This window comes from Pteropus medius, unplaced genomic scaffold, assembly GCF_902729225.1.
Source record: "Pteropus medius unplaced genomic scaffold, Ma_sr-lr_union100, whole genome shotgun sequence".
Classification (NCBI taxonomy): Eukaryota; Metazoa; Chordata; class Mammalia; order Chiroptera; family Pteropodidae; genus Pteropus; species Pteropus medius.
In genome coordinates, this window is record NW_024347791.1 from 1,706,364 (window position 1) to 1,725,946 (window position 19,583).

The 19,583-nt window shown below is 51.0% G+C and overlaps 1 protein-coding gene and 1 long non-coding RNA gene across 4 annotated transcripts in view; one reads left to right on the forward strand and one right to left on the reverse strand.

Annotated features, from left to right (window-relative positions):
• CACNG2 (calcium voltage-gated channel auxiliary subunit gamma 2) overlaps positions 1–12,158 on the forward strand; it is a 101,764-nt gene extending 89,606 nt beyond the window's left edge. The window contains exons 2-4 of the mRNA XM_039877776.1: positions 176–259; positions 10,315–10,455; positions 11,486–12,158. Of these exons, the coding sequence (XP_039733710.1) occupies positions 176–259; positions 10,315–10,455; positions 11,486–12,021 (761 nt within the window). The 3' untranslated portion in view covers positions 12,022–12,158. The remainder of the gene's footprint in view (positions 1–175; positions 260–10,314; positions 10,456–11,485) is intronic.
• Positions 1,263–19,583, reverse strand: part of LOC120614864 (uncharacterized) — a 37,463-nt gene continuing 19,142 nt past the window's right edge. Inside the window, exons 4-6 of one of the 3 annotated variants that reach the window (XR_005656089.1) lie at positions 9,491–9,611; positions 3,858–4,056; positions 1,263–1,774 (exon numbers count right to left, since the gene is read on the reverse strand). This is a non-coding gene — a long non-coding RNA (uncharacterized LOC120614864). Of the gene's footprint in view, positions 1,775–3,127; positions 4,057–9,490; positions 9,612–19,583 lie in introns of those variants that run through there. The other 2 variants (XR_005656088.1, XR_005656090.1) reach the window with 2 other exon arrangements.

Consider the following 19,583-nt stretch of genomic DNA (forward strand, 5'->3'; position numbering starts at 1 on the left):
CCGCATTGCCACGGGGGCGGGATGGGGAGGTGTTGATTTACCAGGGGGATGTCCAAACAGACAAAGTGATACCTTTCTTCAGGGGCGAAGGACAGAGCTGAGCCAGCTTCGGAAGAGTGTGCACTAAGCCCCTGGGAACTATGATGTCTCATGTGTCCTTTCTCCCGTTTTCCAGGGAACTTCAAAGGTCTCTGCAAGCAAATCGATCACTTCCCAGAGGATGCAGATTATGAAGCTGACACAGCAGAATATTTCCTCCGTAAGTACATGCAATTTTTTTTATTTTCTTCTTGGGTCCTTCCTTTGCTGGGTCCTGCCTTCCAACCTTCAGAGCTCTAAAGACCAGGACTATCGAGAAGTCCCTTCTCAGCAGAGGGCAGGAAAAAGCAAAACCTCCCTCCATTCCTTCCGTCCAGAGACCAAATCTTCATGTATGCTGTTCCCTCTGCGTGTAACACTTTTCCCTCCCTTCTTTGGCTGGCAAACTCCTAGTCATCCTCCAGATCTCAGCTGAAACATCACCTCCTCTAGGAAGTCCTCCAGGCCCCTGAATGGATTCCCAGAGCACAGAACCTGTATCGTGCTATGGGGTCCTTGTCTATTTGAGCAACCATCTCCCTCACAGTCCTGCCAACACTGCCTGGCCAGGAAATCTGCCTTTCTCGTTCACCATTACATTCTCAGCCCCGTGGCCTGCACGCAATAAACACTCAGTCGATATTTCTTGAATAACTGAATGAAAAAACCCATCAGGCAGTGCCAGATAAGAACTTCTACTAAAAAAATAAATGAGATTTTTTTTCTTCCTCCACAAGTCAAAGTTAAATCCTGATGTAACAGCTGCGATCTTAAACCCACCTGAGACATATTATCAAGAGAAAGCACTCTGAGTCCCAAAGAAAATTTCTCAAGAATCGACAAAAACTAACAAGGTAAAATGTTTCCTGAGAAAGAGATTTCCGAGAGAGAGACCAAGGGTCCTTGACACCTGGGACAGCAAAGCCACCCCTAGCAGAAGTGGTCGAAGGCTCATCTCGAGGCTCTTAGGCATGCTCTTCCCGGGGAGGCCTGCTCCCCTCCCGGGGGCACCCCGCTTCTGCCTCCCTCCCTTTTCCCACAGCATAGTGGTTACTGTGACCCTCGATCACTTTTATGAAAAATGTAGGAGGCATTTTATTATGTGTATCACCCCCCGTCTCTTTCACATCAAACCCAGTCTCTGATCAGCCTGGAATCTAGGTTTCATTGAAAAGCCCATGGAACATGAAGTAAGCCAGGCAGCTGGGAAGAGAGAGGAAGGGAACGCAATGCAAATTATAAATTTCTTTCTAAATGGGGAAAAATATCTTACGACGCTCATCATTTCCTTTTATGAATTCCTGCAAGATGCTGCTCCGAAATGAATTCCCAAAGAGCCTTTCGGTTGTGTTCCGTTACCATGTTGGGGCTCTCGAACGAGCCTGGCATGGCGTATAAGCAGACTGAGCACCTTCAGTGTGGCAGACCTGAGCTCGGGGCTGAGGCAATCAAGATGAATGAATGAGACGCAGTCTGTGGCCCCAGGAAGACCACATGGCGCGTGGCCTGGTAGGGAGGGCCCTCAGAGAAACAGCTGGATCTGGGACACCCGCACCGCAGAAATGTAGAGGTGGAAAGTGTGGGGGCAAAGCTGAGCCCATGTCCAGAGCCACACTGGTCGAGTACAGTGAGGGTGTGATACTTTATCAGCGGGATGCCAGGTGCTTGGGGCAGGAATCGGTTCTAGGCACAGCTCCTGGAATACAATAGATGCTCAATCGACGTTGTTTAATAAAGGAAAATTATAGGATTCTTTGGTGGCTATTCCTATTTACTCTATACCTGTACTTCCTTAAAGAGAGAAGAGCTTAGAGTGTTTGGTTCATTTTAGTGTTCCTGGACAAAAAGACTTGAATGTGTGTCAACAGTGCAGGATCTGAGGGTCTGATCTGAGTTGACTTAATCCAACAATTATTGTGAGCATCTGTAACAGGGGGTCAGCAAACTTTTTCTGTAGAGGGACAGGTAATAAGTATTTTAGGCTTTGTAGGCAATACAGTCTCTGTCCCAGCTACTCAGCTCTGACCTCGTAGCACAAAAGCAGCACAGACAATATGGAAGCAAATGAGTATGGCTGTGCTCCAGTGAAACTTAACTCTATTTACAAAAACAGGTAGCAGGCTGTTTGCTGCCCCCTGATCTACAGTATGCTAAGCCTGGGCAATAAAGGCAATTTTTTAAAGCTGGAAGATGTGAGTTCCTGTCACTCTATTAAGCTTTAACCTGGTTGGCTAGAGACACTAGAAGACAGGGATCATCTTTCTAGAAGGACCCTCAGCCCCATTGAGGTAGGCAGGGCTTCTGCCCAGGGAGGTGGGCGGGACTGTGCCTAGAGGTGGGCACAGCTGGGTCCCAGAGTGTTGGAGGAAGCTGCACCAGAGAGGGTGGAATCTGCGTGGGCCTCCAGTTCAGGTCTGTTACACCTATCTGCACGGTGCACCTGCCACGTGGGAGGCTGTTAGAGGCAGGGAAGCAGCCCCTGTCCCCGAGGGCTCGCTGTCTGGAGACAGACTCATGAACATAAGGGGCATGCCATGACACAGGCAGGGACAGAAGGAAATGTGGGGGACAAGGAAGCCTGGCCCCTAACCCCGAATGGAGGAAGTCAATCCAGAAGAGGCCACTAGACAAGGTGGCACCAAAGCTGAGACCTGGACTTTGGAAGCATTCATTTATTCACTTGCTCATGAGACATTCACTAAGCATTCACTATGTGCAGAGTGCTATTGGTGTAGGGGATTCAAAGAAAGTTGGGGTTTTTGTGAAGGTGACATTCCAGTGGAGGCAACAAGAAATCAACAAGCGCACAAATACCCCATGGACAGTGTCAGAACCCAGTGAAGCGGGGGAGAGTGGAGGGCGAGGGGGTGGGCGAGGGCAGAGAGGGATGTTATCCACATAGGTGGTCAGGACAGCTTCTCTAAGAAAAGGAATTAGCTAAGAGGAATTCGCGGAAGCAGGTGACTGAGGAGGGAATGGCAAGAGCAGAAGCCGTACTAAGGCAGGAGCGAGGCGGTGTGTTTCTGGATCCAAGCCCAGTGTATGCATGGCCGGCCTCCTCCGGCATGAGGTCGGAGAGACAGCAGAGGAGCCTGCTCCCATCCGGAGGAAAGCGGATCTCATTACAATGTGAGGGGAACCATCGGCTGGGGCATTGATGTGGAAGGTCCCTTCTGGCTGCTGTAGCAGAGGTGGGGGATCATAAAAGGATAATGACGAAGGCGGGCAGGCCAGCTGGGGGCTGTCGCGGTCGTCCCGGAGAGAGGCGACGGCGGTTGAACCAGTTGTAGTTGTGGCGGCGAGAAGTAAGATGCTCTTTGGGAGGCAGAGCTGACAGGACCAGGGGTGGCCAGGTGACTGCTGGTGGGCAGAGACAGGACACTGCTGGGTGTCCAGAGGTCAGCAGATGACTGTGAGGAGGGACAGGGGTCTCAGGGATGGGGAGAATCCAAGAAGGTGGGAGGGGCTCATCAAGGAGGGACAACAGAGCCCTGTGTGCCCAGACCAGCATCTCGGGCTCTGACCATTCACACTCAGCTGGCCCAAGACTTGGAGGGGCAGAGGGGCAGGCAGGGTGGGCTCCAGAAAGGGGGCTGGAGCTCCCGCTGTTCCCCAGGTCAGGGAACACAGTCCACCAGACCCTACTCTCCTTAGGGGCAGGGTCTGTTCTGAACCAACTCTGACTCCCCAGTGACCAGCACAGAGCCTGGCACGGGGTCACATGCTTCTGGAATGGACAGAGGCCTGAATGTGTGTAAGTGTGGGGCTTTAGTACATACTGCCTGAGTTCAAATCTGACTGTGCCACTTCTTGGTTAACCGCCTTGGGCCTTGGATTCCTCACGATGGGGACAGTGGTCATCGATACTTCCTAGGGCTGTAATGAGGCTTACGCGATTCAGTATAAGACAGCTCTTCGCACCGACCAAGGTCATAGTAAGCCGTCAGTAGGCATCAGCGATGACTGGCGTATGCTGCACTGTGGAAAATGCAAAGGATACAGATTGAGCAGGGAAGGGAGAGAGGGCACGCCAAGAGGAGGGCTTCAGTTTGCAGTAGGGTGGTCAGAAAGGTCCTCGCTGGGACGCAGACCTAGAGGAGGAGGGTGGCGGGGCACATCTGGTTCTACAGTATCCTGGGAAGAGCATGCCACACAGAGGGAACAGCCAGTGCAAAGTGTCTGAGGCTGGCATGCCCAGGGACAGCCAGGAAGCCACGTGGTTAAGAGGGCATAAGCAGGCAGATGGGAGGCCAGGACCTGTAGGCCTCAGCTTTAATCTGAGATGGGACTTCGATGGGTCCTGAGCAGGGGAGAGGTGGGGACGACCATCTACGCTAAAAGCATCCCTCTACTTCTGCTGCAGAAGTGACTATGGGGTCTGAGCAGGAGCAGGGAGGCCAGGAGGAGACGATGGTCATAATCCAGGCTAGAAATTCCAGGGTGGGGAAAGGGCTGAGAAGGGGTCTGATTGCGGATGTATTTGAAGGCAGCGCCACCAGGATTTAAGACAGGCTGGATGGAGAGAGGTGAGAGAAAAGACGGACTCACAGACATCTAGGAGTCCTGACTTGGGAGACAGGGAGCAGTGCTGCCCTTGACTGAGGCCAGGAATGTCGGAGAAGGATGGGTTGCAGGGAGGTGACCACTGTGTTTTCCGACCCGCATGTCATGATTTCTGTGATGGATTCTTCTCCCCCTCTGGACCATGAATAGCTACTCCTCTGGGTGGCTGCAAATAGAGAGTTCTCCCCACTTCCCACTATACTCAGCACAGTGCCTGTCCTGAGTCAGGCCCAGGAGATGTTTGCTGAGTGAATAAATGAGAACCTGCCCTCCCTAGGGCGGCCTGGCAGGATTATCATCTTCCCAAAATGAGGATGGAGGTGGGTGCTGGGTCTCTAGTTGAGCCAAATCCACCCTTCCCAGCCTCAGAGAACCTTCCTCCTCTCTGCTCCCCCTTCTCCATCTCCCTCTGTTGGTCCCACCAGGGACCGAGGGGTTTCCTACGTACCTAAGCAATTGTCGGAGGGAAGATACCAAGTAGCAAGATCTGAGCTTGGGATTTACAGTGAAAGGACTGAGTTCAAGGTGAGCTCTGCTCTGTGGCCTTGGGCAAGTTACACAGCTTCCCTGAGCCTGGATGAATACTGATCCCCCGAGGGGCTCTAAGGGTACAACGAGACAAGGGCTGGGATGGTACTTTGCTAGGGCTCCCCAGCTGCCTCAGGGGAACACACAAGGGAAGTCCACCACCTCCTCCTTCTGCTAGACTTTGGAAGGGCCACAGGTCCTCCCAGCTCCGGAAAGGCTGGAGCTACAGCCCCAACCTCCCATTTTACAGACGAGGGAAAACCGAGGCCCAGAGAGGGAAAATGCCTTACCCCAGCCCAGGACCCTCTCTGAAACGCCACCTGCCTCGCATAATGCTGTCCAGGGCCGAGTGCTCCTGTCCACGGTCCCAGCCCTGAAGCCCCTTCTAGCGAAATCGTTGTGAGAGACATTCCTGCCAGAGGTCGTCGAGGTCAGCGTCTGAAACAGCTCAGACCGAACCCTGCAGGCGGGGAAGTTCCTGCACTGCGCTGCCACAAGGCTGGTGAGGCTAGTGCGCACTCCCGTCCGGGCGAGCGGAGCCGAGCCGTCATCTCACCAAGCGGGCCGCCCTTCTGCACTCCGCGCGCGGTGACAGCTCCTCTTCCCTCCTGGCTCACTTGTTTAAGTGCTGGTTGCAGCCACCGTGCTGACTTCACCACCTAGTCATGAGTCACAGCCTGCACTTTAACAAACGCCAGCCGAGGCAGCCGCGGGCCCGAGAGACACAGCAACAGTGTGCTCTGCTGTGGGGAGAACTGCTGTCCCCCGTGCTCGTCGGGCACCGGGCGCTGGTCTAGTCGCTTCAGATGCGTTTACTCCTGCCTCCTCCTCGCAGCCGTCTGAGCTAGGTGTCTGACTGCCTGCCCATGGCAGAGGAGGCAGCTGAGGCTCAGGGAAGGCAGGCAACACAGCGAGAGAGAGACGCTCCAGCCGTCTCTCTCCTGAGCTCCTGCAGCTGATCACCAACCCCAGAGACAGCAGGAACGGGGAAGCATCCGGCACCTGCACAGATGGCACTCCCAGAGGAAGCTCCACGGGCTTCCAGATTCCTTTCATGAGTCATTATATGTCGCAAACGTTCATTGGACAACTGACTATGTCTGTGCCAGGCCTGACACTTCAAACCTTATCTTCATCCATCTTCACAACCACCCTAAAAGGCAGGTTCTGTCGGTGTCCCCATCACACAGGTGAGAAAGGTGAGGTACCGAAGCCACACGGGCAGTTGGGAGGGCCAGGAGGGAACCCCAGGTAGTTCACACCTGGAGCCCACGCTCCCAGCCACCACTCTTGACTTCTCTCCCTTCCTCTCATCCACCAGTTATCTTCTTCCTCTTTCTCTGACATCCTTCTCTCTTCTCCAATAACACTCTCTACCTCCTTCCCTTGCCTCTCCACTCCATTCCTCTCCTTCTCCCTTCCTGTTCTCTCTCTTCTTTCTTCCCTCTCCTCCTCTCCCTCCACACACTCTCACACTCACACATTCTCACTCACAGGCCCTCATACGCTCTCTCACAATACACTCACACACACACATTTACACAACCCCTTTCACGGTCACTGGCTGCCCCATCTAGCACGGCGAGAAGGAAGAGAGGAGAGATACCCAAGAGCCTAGAAGCTCCTCCCGACCCAGCGCATCTGTGATTCTATCCCGTTAGGATGGATCAAATCTCAAATGGGATAACAGGCATAAAGAGCTTAACGCTGTGCCCAGAAAATCAGGAGCCCGCCCTCCCTATACCTGATGATGACACTATTTTGATTAAAGACCGTGACTGGCACAGGGAATAGGAATGACGACGGCCTGGCTGAGTGGGCCCTGATGGGGGGTCTTGGGGGACACAGGACCATCAGAGACAGACAAGACCTGAGAGATCACCTAGTCCAACCCCATCAGAGTGCACACCTGGACCCAGAGGAGGAAAAGTACGTGCTCAGGTTCCGTGGAGAGCCAAGCAGAGACTAGGCGCCAAGTCTGGGTCCATCGACTTCCCACCACACCCACCCACACAGGGCACCCCCCCACACACCTCCTTCTCTGCCTGACTGAGTGAGGAAACCGCTGGGCCTCCCCATGCAGGCAGCTGCCCCATCCTCCACCTGTGCCCACCACGGAAAGGTATTTCACAGCAGGACAGCCATTGATGCTGGAAGCCCACTGGGACACTAGATCGCAAAATGATTTATTTGTCTACAGAATTTGGCCAAAAAGAGGATTAGCAAAGAATTTATAACTCAGGCCACCCCATCCAGAAGGCAAGATGTCATTCCCTCCTGGGTACTTATTACACTCTTCATTTCTGTCATTAGCATAGAAAATAATAAATTATTTATAGTTTACCAAAATTCTGCATGTTCAAAAATTCAAGAGTGCTTCCAACACTCTTCTTCCTATTTAATCACCGTAACCCTGTAAGATAGACTGAGCTTGAATTTTTGTCTCCAGGTAGAGGCTCAGGGACACCACGAGATTTGCCCAAGTTCTTCCAAGCCAGTCACTAAATACTGGGGCTCCCAAAACCTCAAGGCTAAGCCCTCTGCCCTTCCATAGGCAAGTTCCTCTGTGCTCAGCTCTGTGTCTACAAACCCCCTTTTACAGCTTCAACCCAGATCACACCTCTGTGCCACAAACCTGCACATCCAACTGCCCCTCCGCACTCCACCTGCATATCTCCAAAGCACCTCAAACTCACTGTGTCCCAAACCAAACCCTGATTTCTCTCCCCTCACTCCCTAGGCTTGATCCTCTCCCACTCTCACAAGTGGCTTTATCCAGCCAGCCAGCAAATCTGAGACCTAGAAATTATCCTCAACGCCATTCTCTTCTCCACCCCTATGCACCCATCACCAAGCCTCAATTTACTTCCTAAATATCCCTCTGCCCATGCCCTCTGTACTCACCCTGGTCCAAGCACCATCATCACTTGTCTAATGAGCTGCAATGCCTGTAACCACCCTTGACCCCTTCTTAATCCATGTGCTTATTAAGATGCAAATCAGATTGTGACAGCCCTACCTCCTTTAAGTCCTTTAATGTTTCCCATTGTCCTTGGGATAAAGGTAAACTCTGTAACATGACCCATAGGCCTCCAGGTGACCCATAAGCCCCTGTGTGGTCTGGACCTGTTGGTTTCATCTCTCTGTGTTCCCCCAAGTCCCTCCACCAGCTCCTTGTGATCCAGCTCCTTTCAATTCCCCGAACAAGCCACACTTCCTCCAGCCCTTGCTCATGCTGCTTTCTCTCCCAGGAACTCTCTCTACACTACGCCTCTTTTCTACCCAGTTAGCTTCTCCTTATCCATCGGAGATCAGCTCCAAGGTCACTGCCTCATATGAGCTCAGAGGAGGCTCTGAGAGATCTGAAGTGTAGGGCCAGAAAGCAGGGGAGTACAGTGGTTAGGCACACAGAGTCTAGCTTGGGTTCACAAACCCAGCGTCGCCATTTCATTGCGGGGTGGCCTTGGACAAATCCTTAACCTCTCTGTGCCTGTTTTAGCCTGTGTACGATGGGGGTAATTAAAGTATTTACTTCATAGTGACATAATGAGAACTAATGAGTACTAATATATACAGTATACAGTGCTTCAAACAGTCCCAGCATACACTCAGCACTCAATGAACATCAGCCTGTCACACACTTTCATGGTGACATATGGGGACCTTTCTTCCATAACACTATCCTGGTTGATCATTATACATTTCCTTGTGTTATCATCTGATGACATGTATCTTCTTCATGAGAACTTGGGCCCTAGAAAGACATGGACTAGGTCTGTTTGTGCACTCTTTTTGTCTTCCATGCCCAGCCTGTAACCTGGCACAGTGGCTGGCACGCCATCTGTATTTATTCAGTGGACTCCCCATTGTCAAGGGCAATGCATCTCCCTGTACCAGACTATGCGGGCTTTCTCCCATATAAGTGCATTATGCTCTCAACCAGGGGTGGCCAAACTGCAACTAGCAGGCCAAATCTGGCACACCAATTGTTTTTATAAATAAAGTTTTATTAGAATACAACCACACTCATTTGTTCACATTGTCTATGGCTGTTTTCATGATACCATGGCAAAGTTGAGCAGTTGCGACAAAGACTGTATGGCCAGCAAAAGCCAGAAACACTTATTATTTGTCTCTTTACAGAAAAAGGTATTTGTAAAAGGTATTTGTAATCTCCTGGAAGCCAAGGCCCATGGTCTCATGGGGTTGGTATGAGGGTTAAATGGGTCAGTCCATGGGAGGCATTTAGAACAAGGTCAGGCACATAGGAAGAACTCCCTAAGTATTAGCAGATATCCTGTAGTTCCATATACTTACTCACAGGTCAATAAATATTTGTCCATTGAACAAATCAGGTAGAATCTGCTTCTTGGGACAGATTTTAGTTCTAAGAGCACACCAGCTTCAGTGCGAAGTAAGGCCAATTCATGGAGAAGTTATGCCTAAAGCAGGAGAGACATGAGAAATAATAAAAATTGCTATCTTTTACTGTACTCAGAGGAAACTGAGGCACAGAGAGATGAGATAATTTACCCAAACTTACAAAACTAATAAATGCTAAAGCCAGATTCAAATTCAAATCCAGATCGTGTAATTCCCTAACCACTACACCACATTGCCTTTCCATGTGCCCCAAGTCCCCCAAAGGGAAGGAGCTAAAAACTTTGCCTAAGAAAGTCAATGAAGGCTTCACAGACAAGGGGACTTAAGAGTTGGATTTGGATTTTGATGAATGAACAGAAGTTTGTCATGTGAAAAAGAGCAAGAAAAACATTCTAATAAAAAAGCGTGGAATTTCAAAACTCAGAAGCATGCAATAACATAACTTGGGAAGTTTGCTGTGGCGGAACAGGAGAGAACATAGACATGAAGCTGGAGATGAGCAGAGGCCAGGTCACACAGGGCCCTGTGGGACTCATGAGGCACTGGAGTTTGGTCCTCCAGGCAGAGATGAGCCCCTGAAGGGCTGTGAGCTGGCCAGTGGCTTGCTCCCTCTCCCTCCTCCCTAGTATTGCTAAGCAACCTCGACTCTGGTTCATCCATAAAACCCCCACTCCCGTGTGCTGCCCTCTCTCCTCCCTCCTGCATCCCACCGTCTCACGGCCATGTTCTCTCTCTCTCCCCCTGACCCTCCACGTTCCACAGGGGCCGTGAGGGCCTCGAGCATTTTCCCAATCCTGAGCGTGATTCTGCTTTTCATGGGTGGACTCTGCATCGCAGCCAGCGAGTTCTACAAGACTCGACACAACATCATCCTGAGTGCCGGCATCTTCTTCGTGTCTGCAGGTAATGGCCACTGAGCTGGGCAGACCAGAGCCCAGGCCTGCCCAGTGGAGAGAAGCTGAGGTTTGGGTACCCAGTAGCTGGAAGGACCTGGCCGAGAGAGGAGGGGAGGGGGAGGGAAGAAAGGAATCTGCGGGCCTTGCAACAGGTCATATTGCAGGAAAGACAGGTTGTGCTGGGGCTCTCACCTGAGCTCCCCACTGAGTCATCCAGGATCATCCCAGACCCTCAGCCCAATGGCCCATCTTCTCCCTACCTCTTAGAAAATGGCCCAAATCCCGGGTCCCCCTTAGGTACTGGACCTATCTTTACTTGCCCTCTCCCCTCACTGCCCTACACAGGTGGGAGCAGGCAGGCACCCAAAATCACATTTCTCAGTCCAGTTACATGACAAGTCACATTTGCTTCCAGTGCCAGAAAAAGAACACGGGCTGTAGCATGAGCCATTTAATAAGAATGACTAACGTTTAAGTAGCACTTAACCACGTCCCAGACAGCTTTCACACGTAATCCTCTCCATGGCCCTACCACAGCAAGCCCTGTCATCCCCAAAGGTTTTGAATCCAGGCAATCTGGCTCCAGGAGCCAGTCCTAACCCCCTAGTACACCAACTTCAAATATCTGTGCAGCCTTAAGGAAGCTGCTTTACCCCCTGTGATCCATTTTCTCACTAGCAAACCCCTTGAAAAGCACTCAGCAGTGAAGGCAGGTGGTAAATGGTCAATAAACAATATCTATTATTATTATTATTACTCAATATATTATAGAACGCCTCTCTCTTCTCTCCTCTCTTCCATATCCGTTTCCATTAGCTCTTCCCTTTGTAGCTCTCTTCAAACGGAATGATAAAATATTAGGGTGATGCTTGCCAAGGTCCCTCTATACCCACCCACCCATCCATGCATGATGAAAACGCTGGACAGGGGAGAGTCCCATCCAATTGTCCCTGTCCTTTAATCCCGCCCAGTGCCTGGCATCCTGCTTGGAAATTAACGTCCTTCTCTCTGATTCTGCCCACCCCGGTGCCCGGCAGGTCTGAGTAACATCATTGGCATCATAGTGTACATATCTGCCAATGCCGGAGATCCCTCCAAGAGCGACTCCAAAAAGAATAGTTACTCGTACGGCTGGTCCTTCTACTTCGGGGCCCTGTCCTTCATCATTGCCGAGATGGTCGGGGTGCTGGCCGTGCACATGTTTATCGACCGGCACAAACAGCTGCGGGCCACGGCCCGTGCCACGGACTACCTCCAGGCCTCCGCCATCACCCGCATCCCCAGCTACCGCTACCGCTACCAGCGCCGCAGCCGCTCCAGCTCCCGCTCCACCGAGCCCTCACACTCCAGGGACGCCTCCCCCGTGGGCCTCAAGGGCTTCAACACCCTGCCCTCCACCGAGATCTCCATGTACACCCTCAGCAGGGACCCCCTGAAGGCCGCCACCACGCCCACCGCCACCTACAACTCCGACAGGGATAACAGCTTCCTCCAAGTTCACAACTGTATCCAGAAGGAGAACAAAGACTCTCTCCACTCCAACACAGCCAACCGCCGGACCACCCCCGTATGAAGCCGCGGGGCCTCGCCAGCGCCGCCTGCCGGTCCCAGGCAGAGCCGGGAGTGGGGCGCGGCCGCGGGGTGGGCCGGGGGTGGGGGGAGGGTAGGGGAAACCAAACCATCCCCGGGTGGGGGGGAAACCTTCTAAAAGCAAAAACAAAAAACAAAAAAAAACAAACAAAAAAACATAAGTAAATCTAAAAAAAAAAAAAAAGAACAAAATATAAGAGGAACAAAGAAGCCAAACAACAGGAAATGTGAAAAAAAATAAATGAGGGAAGGAAAAACAAACTTTAAAAAAGCAAGAGAGGATAAAAAATTAAAAATAGAAAATAAATCTAAAAGAAAATGCATGATTTCCCATGTACCATTATTTTAACATTTAATAAAAACCAATTTAAATGAAAAAATAAAAGGGAACCAAGATAACATTAAAGCAAAAAAAATGAGAAGGAGCAGAAAGAAAGGGGATTTCTTTCTTTGCATTTATCAGAGGTTTACGTTACTTGTTGTTTGTGGTTTGTTTTTTGTTTTGTTTTTTTTTTAACTCCGGAGAGTTACTTTTCTGTTCCCTTTAACCCCAAGTGGGCTCTGCCTCCCCTGGGTGAGTTGGGGGGTGGAGACTCAGAGGCCCCGGGGCCAGGTGAGCCTCGGTCACTGCCAGGTCCCTGGAGCCTCTGGATGGGTGCCCCAGGAACGCTGGGCAAGCTCCTGGCTTGCGAGCCGGCTCCACCCAGCATCGATGGGGCAATTGAAGGCCTCCAGGTGACCCAAGAGTCCTTGGTCCCTCCTGTCCGAAAGACGCCTGGACGGGGGTGCACGTGGGGCTTGTCCAGCCCTGGGGTTCCCAGTCCTTAATGGTCCTTAACCCACTGTGATGACTTCCTAGGCCTTGAGGGAAAGGAAGGAGAGGGGATGGCTGCCGGTGGCTTGCCGAAATGCCCAGAAACCCCGGAATCCTCAGGGTGAGCCTCTTGGGGTCACCACCACCCCAAGCTCCTGTCCTTGGGAGCAAGAGATCCCACCCTCCGGGGGATATAAAGCAGCTCTCCCTCCTCACCCCTCACCTCGGGGCTACCCGATGACCCTGGGGCGATGGTGGACCCCCAGACTCATAGGCCCCCAATCCCCTGGGAAGGGGGCTCACTGACCCTTTGGGGGTCCTTGGACTCGCTGAAGCCCCCTCAGGGCTCACCGGGTCCAACAACGACATTGCAAAAAGGTTTCTTTTTACAAAAGAAAATGGAAAAACAAGTGGTGATTTTTTTTTTTTAATAAAAAAACCACGGACTATAAATAAATGTAAATATATAATAAGTGGATTTACTTGCAAGAAAATCAGATAGTATTTTTCTTTTAATTCTTTTCCAGCTTTAAACTGTGAAAACAAAAAAAAATGGGGTGGGGTGGGGGACTTAAAATTTAGCAGGGAACTTGTAAAGAGAAAACAGAAAACAAATATACCAATCCATTTAAAAAAAAAAAAATGCTGTTGTGAGAGATTAGAGCTGGATTTAAAGCAGGAGGGAGAGAAGAAGGAACTGCAGGGAGTGTCTGTGACAAAAGATCTCTTCCTTATACCGAGAAGGTGCTGCTGCTGTGGAAGAGAGAGTCCCGATGGAGAATCCAGTCTTCTGAAGGAGATGTCGCTACACCCACTCACACACACACACACACACACACACACACACACACACACACACACAGTCCTAGAAAGCCCAGCAGACATTTGAATCACTCACAGGAATACACATGCCATTATAAACCATTCCATCCCTGTACACAGCCAGAGGCAGAGTTCAAAAAAGACGGACTTATACCCTCCAAAGCCATGGACAACGACAACAGCTCTGTGTTGGCCTTTACGCTCACACGTGCCCTCCTACCACACACACACACACACACACACATGCCATGCTTGCATGCATGAAAAGGGCACAAGTCTAGAATCTAGCTTTGAATTCTGGAATCCCTTGCTGTGTGGCCTCTCTGGGCCTCAGTTTCCCCCTGTGTGAGCATGCAGATTGACCCAGATGAGCTCCAAAGGCCCATTCTTATTCTTGGCATCAACGACTTTAAGATCTGCCACCTGCCCAGAAGAAGATGCCAAGGACAACCAAAATAGCTGCCATCCAGCCCCCAGACACTGAGAACATTTCCAAATCATCAGTCAGCCATTCACACAGACGGACGGACACACACGGACACACACACACACACACACACACACACACACACGCCCCATATGCCTCCTCACTGTGCTCCCAGTCCCCTGCCCCCACATCCAACGTCAAAGCAAAAATTACACACATGTGAGCAAACGTATCCTGCCATTCAGATAGAGAGGGAAAAGGCACCAGAAAGCCACTCCTCATCTTGTGTCCCCTTTCTCTAATTCCATAACCTGGTTACAGGAAGGAAAGGGGCTTCCTTGAGAGAAGAGGTCAGCCATCAGGGTTCCCCCACTGTCTTTGGGGTCAGAGGAAAAGAGGGTCCTCTGAGGTTTGCTGGGAGTGCTTAAGGCTGAGGGGATGGAGACAAGAGCTTTATAAAGGTTGGTCCCAGGGTAAGGACCAACCTCAAAAGTTAAACTTACACCACAGACTAAAGTCTGGGGCATCCCATGTTGCTCCCCTTTCTTCCCAGAGGGACGAGCGCCAGGTCGGACTCAGAGACACCCAACAGTTTTCCAAAGGTTGAATTTCAGCCCAGCCTGCCAGTCACTCTTCTGAAGGTGGGGCACCCTGCTGCCCCCATCAGCACGTCCTGGTTTGCCTCTTTCTGACCTGGCCTGAAGTTTCCTAAGCTGAGCTCTGAGGAGTTGGGGGGAGTGGCTAGCAAGGCTTTTGGGGTTTGTGCACTCCCGGCTGCCCTTCCTCTCTTTTGTCTGGGAAAGGAAAGCTCTGTTCTCAGGTCAGCAGCAGCTGGAACCCTAAATTCAGCCTGAGCCACAAGGCAGAACATCTGCCAGCCCAACCCAGAAGTGCACGGGACGCCATGGGGCCCCAAGGCAGAGCAATGGAGGCCAATGCCAGGCGTGGGCAGAAATCACGATCTCTCCCCACTCCCACTCCAACCCTGCCAGCCAGCCCGCCAGACTCCAAACCTGAAAAGGTCAAGGACTAGAAAGAAGGGTGAGGTCCCAGGAAAACAGCAATTAAGTGGGCGCTATCCAAAGAGGAAAACTGGCCCAATTCTCTGAGTTCTGGCAGTTTGGGAGTGTTTGGGATGACAACCGGCTCTGCTATGCAGGCCCTGAGGCCTGGGTCCTGGGTCCTCTTGAAGAAGGCACTCTGGGTGTGGGTGAAACCAGCTTGGCTGAGAAAGGGCCAGGGGCCCGGACGGGGTCGGGATCGGGGCGGCAAGGGCATTGCTTGCCAGGGTGGACGATTGCTCATGTCCAGCTCAAACCAGTTCAAGAAATCAACCTCCATTTTCTTTTCTTGGTGGGTCCTTTTTTTTTTTTTCAGACTGTTAACAGAAAAAAATTTTAAAAAGCAGAAAACTAAAAAAAGAAAAAAAAGAAAAAAAATCCTGGTACATGAAATAAAGATTTTTTTTTATAGCTTGGTCCTTACTTCGGTGGATTTCTTTAATTGCTTTCCCAACTCCCAGCATCCCATTTAAGACCATCGCAAAGCCACGGATTCTCAGAGTTGGGGAATAGGGAGGCTTAGAGGCAATGTTCCCAGTAGCGTGTGCCCACTGCTCAGGTCATAAGTCCTCTCATAAATATTCCTTCCTGACGCCTCTAGTGGCAGGGGGCTCACCCCCTCCACAGGCAGCCCTCATTGGTGAAATCCTTCTCTGCCTAATGTATTTCAATCCACATTTCCTTGGAATCTGGCAACACTGGATGAATCCCTTCCCCTTTCAGCACAGCGGTCCCTTCAATGCTTGAAGACAATGAGAATGATGTCCTTATGTGTCTGTCTGAGAATAAACCAGACCCCCTCAACAACCCTATGACACTCCATGAGAGTGTACGGCCTGGAATGGACGCAGTATTCAGAGGGCTCCCCTCACGGGGGTGCTCCTGGAAGGGACCGTGGACTGGGAACCAAATGAGGAGAGTCTCGGAAGGGGCCTTGGGAAAGCAAGATGGGATGTGTCCTGATCAGCTTGGGCTGGTCTAACAAAACACCAGAGACCAGGTGGCTTAAACCACAGACATCTATATCTCGCAGTTCTGGCGGCTGGGAAGTCCAGAATCGGGGTGCCGGCAGATTTGGTGTCTTCCTGGCTTACAGATGGCTGCCTGCTCTCTGTGTCCTCTCGATGCAGAGAAAGAGTTCTAGTCTTTCTTTCTCTTCTTGTAAGGACACTAATCCCATCGTGGGAGCCCCAACCTCATGACTTCATTCCACCCTAATTACTTCCCAAAGACGCCATCTCCAAACACTACCACTTTGGGGGTTAAGGCTTCAACATATTTATTTGGGGCGGGGGGGACACAAAAATGCAGCCCATAACAGGATGCTATCAGGAGGTTCTGATCCTTGACAGTGAAGAAAGACCCCATTTGAAAGCAGCTAAAGTGCTCACTCCGCATTGTCCAGCCTTGGTCTGGTCAAACTGCCAGGGTGAGCTCTTTGAAGGAGGGCTGTACATGCCTCGCAAAATGCATTAAACACGCTTAGTTCATTTTAATTTTAAAAAATTGTCATACTGCATAGGATGGAAAGAAGGAAGGTACTTCAAAATCAAATCAAGATTTGAAAAGCAGACAGAAAAGTACTCGTCTCTTGGCAAATTATAAAATGTTTCTTCTCCTGTGCCTACCTTCCCTTTAGAATTCCTGCCCAATTATCCTTGATGCAAAGATCCGGTATAAACTCACAACTGATGCCATGACAAACAGGAAAAAGGAAAGTCGACCACTGCGTGTTTAGAATGAAAACATGATGATACATTACTCTGAAAGGAGATAAAAGCTTCATTGTGTCCTATCAATATCCATCATCACAAACAAAAAACATGGGTCTCATTCATTACAGTACTAGGAGAACCTTATGGAGACCATCTACGTCACCTTAGAAACAGCCATGATAATGCACAGTGATGAGGACAGGCGAGAGCCCCAAAAGTCGCGACCCCAGTCCCGACACAGACAAGGGCTTCTTCATGAGCTCCAAGAGGTTGGGTCTCTGGGAGAGAAGATACTGTCCAAGATTCAAGGGAGGAAGCTTAGTCATTGAGCAGCTCTCCCTGGGCTCAAGGGAAAGCACACAGAGGAGACCTGAGCCTCCTACAGAAAGGCTGGCCCCGCACGATGGGGACCCAGGAAATGCCACTCTAGAACTGGCCAACGCTCAGCACTCCCTGCTCAGTTCAGCCCAAGTTCCCAGGGGCCACACAAGCGCCTGTTCCTCCAGGCTCCCCGCTAACATTTCCAGGTCCCAGGGCGGGAATACAAATGGAGGCCCACATACCATAAATCTAAATATTAAACAGCTAAAATTCAAACTAACAATCTTTAAAATTAATGTTCCCTCCTTCTATCCTGACAGATATATCTTCATGATGACCTGGAATAGTAGGTTTGAATTTAGAATTCTTAACCACATCTGAATTCTGTACCCAAAAGTGGCAGCATGGAGCAAGCCTGCGCTGGGCCCTTGACCCTGGCTGCTAGCATACAGCCAAGCCCCCTTCCCTTCTCACCTCTACTCCTCTCAGCATGTGCAGGGCCTCTCCCACAAAGGGGGTGCCCATCCCAGCCTGCACATCCAATTTCCAGCTACAGCTGCCAGAAATGGCCACTCCTTGGCTACCTGTTGGGACAGGCCAACCTCAGGACATCACCTTAGATGGTAGCTGGTCCTGGAACCTGGCTCAGTACCCTCTGGGCAGGAATTCTAAAGTAGCAGACACCAGAGAGAAGTCTAGAAGAGGAATGTGGGCTCAGAGTGAGCACATCCCGTTAGCCCACGGGAAGGGGCATGGTCAGAGGTGGAGGTCCCTCTTACACGTGTCCACAGTACAGCCTCTCTCTGGCTTTTGATTGTATTTTTCAATAGCCAAGAGCTCTGACTTCCAGGGTCAGAGGAGAGGCCTTACATCTCAGAAGATTTATGCCTTCATAGGCAAAAAAAAAAAAGGTACAGTTGGAGTCCAGAGAGGACAAGCAATTTATCCAGACTTGCACAGTGAACTGGCCTCAAACAGGCTCCAGGCCCCAGCCTCCTGACCCATCCACCCCTCCACCGTCCCCAGCCACCCTTTCTGATGGAGGGTAGAAGCCTTTCTTCTCCTCCACTCATGTTCCAGGCTTAGTTTCTCTCTTGCAATAGTGCTGACCTCGCCAAACTCCAAAAGCTCCGAGAGTGTCTTCAGCGGGTAAGGGAAGGCAGCTGTCTCAGTGAGTGTCTAGACCTGCCTAACAAGAAGCATCAGTTTGGACTGGCTTCCAAGCCGATGGCTGAGAAAGCTGGCTGGTAGCCAACAACTGCCTGCCCCGCTGGTGCCCAAAGAAATGTCTCTGGGACAGCTTGCAGACTTCTCCTAGGCCAAAGGAACCCTGTCCTGCTTGCCCTTCCTGCCATGGACTGCCACAGACACAAATTCAGTGTGCTGGGGCCACCTCCTACAGGCTCATGAGAGCCAATCACATGCATCTCTTCTCAACTCCAAGTTCAGTGAGGCCACACCAGCACCCTGAACTCAGTCATGGTGGGAGTGTTTACACCACAGAAATAGGCAAATGCTACAAATTAGGGATTTTTTTAACAAAGAGTTGATTGTCAAACATTTACCAGCATACCACTGCATAAACCTGTAAGTATGGTGTGTGCACGGAGGTTCGCTAACGCACACCTTCGAGACACAGCCGCAGCCCCCACAGTGCAGGTATATGTGTATGTCCACATACATATTCTTACATGCACGCACACACACACACACACACACGCATATGCACACACACTTCTGAAATTAGATCCACTCTACTAGGCCTTGAACTTGGTCCCAAGTGTATGGACATGACAAGGACATGGACTATCCTGCAGGACGCCCTCAGTAGAGACAGGGTCATGAACAAGGAAACGGAGGGCTGCTGAGAAAGATGACAAAGCCGCACAAAGGCGTGGAGAGGACGATGCACTAGCTCAGGGCGGGGACACAGAGGAGAGGGTGTCGGCGAGGCTGTTCGTGCCCATCACACACGTTCCTCTACGTACTTAGCCTACGTGCTCTCGTAGACCCGTCTGTGCACTTACATGCACAGGTAAGCACAGAGATGTGTATACTATGTCACATCTATGTGGACACATGTACCGTATGTGCATGCATGTGCCTACATGTGTGCACCTATATGTACCCAAAACATCTGTCAGAACAAGGGAACACAACACTAGGGCAGATGGCCCGTTTTTGTCACCAGGCGTACCCAGCCCTGAAACGCTAAACCTGGCCTTCCTCCCCGCTCTCTCTCCCTCGTGCTCTTCCTCAGTGTCTGCCATTACCTCTCTGTCTCTCTCTCTTTCAGTCTCCCCCTCTCCCTCTCTCTTGCCCTGGCTCCCTTCCACTCTCTCTCCTTGTTTTCTCTCCCCTCTCCCTCTCCCTCTGAGTTACCAG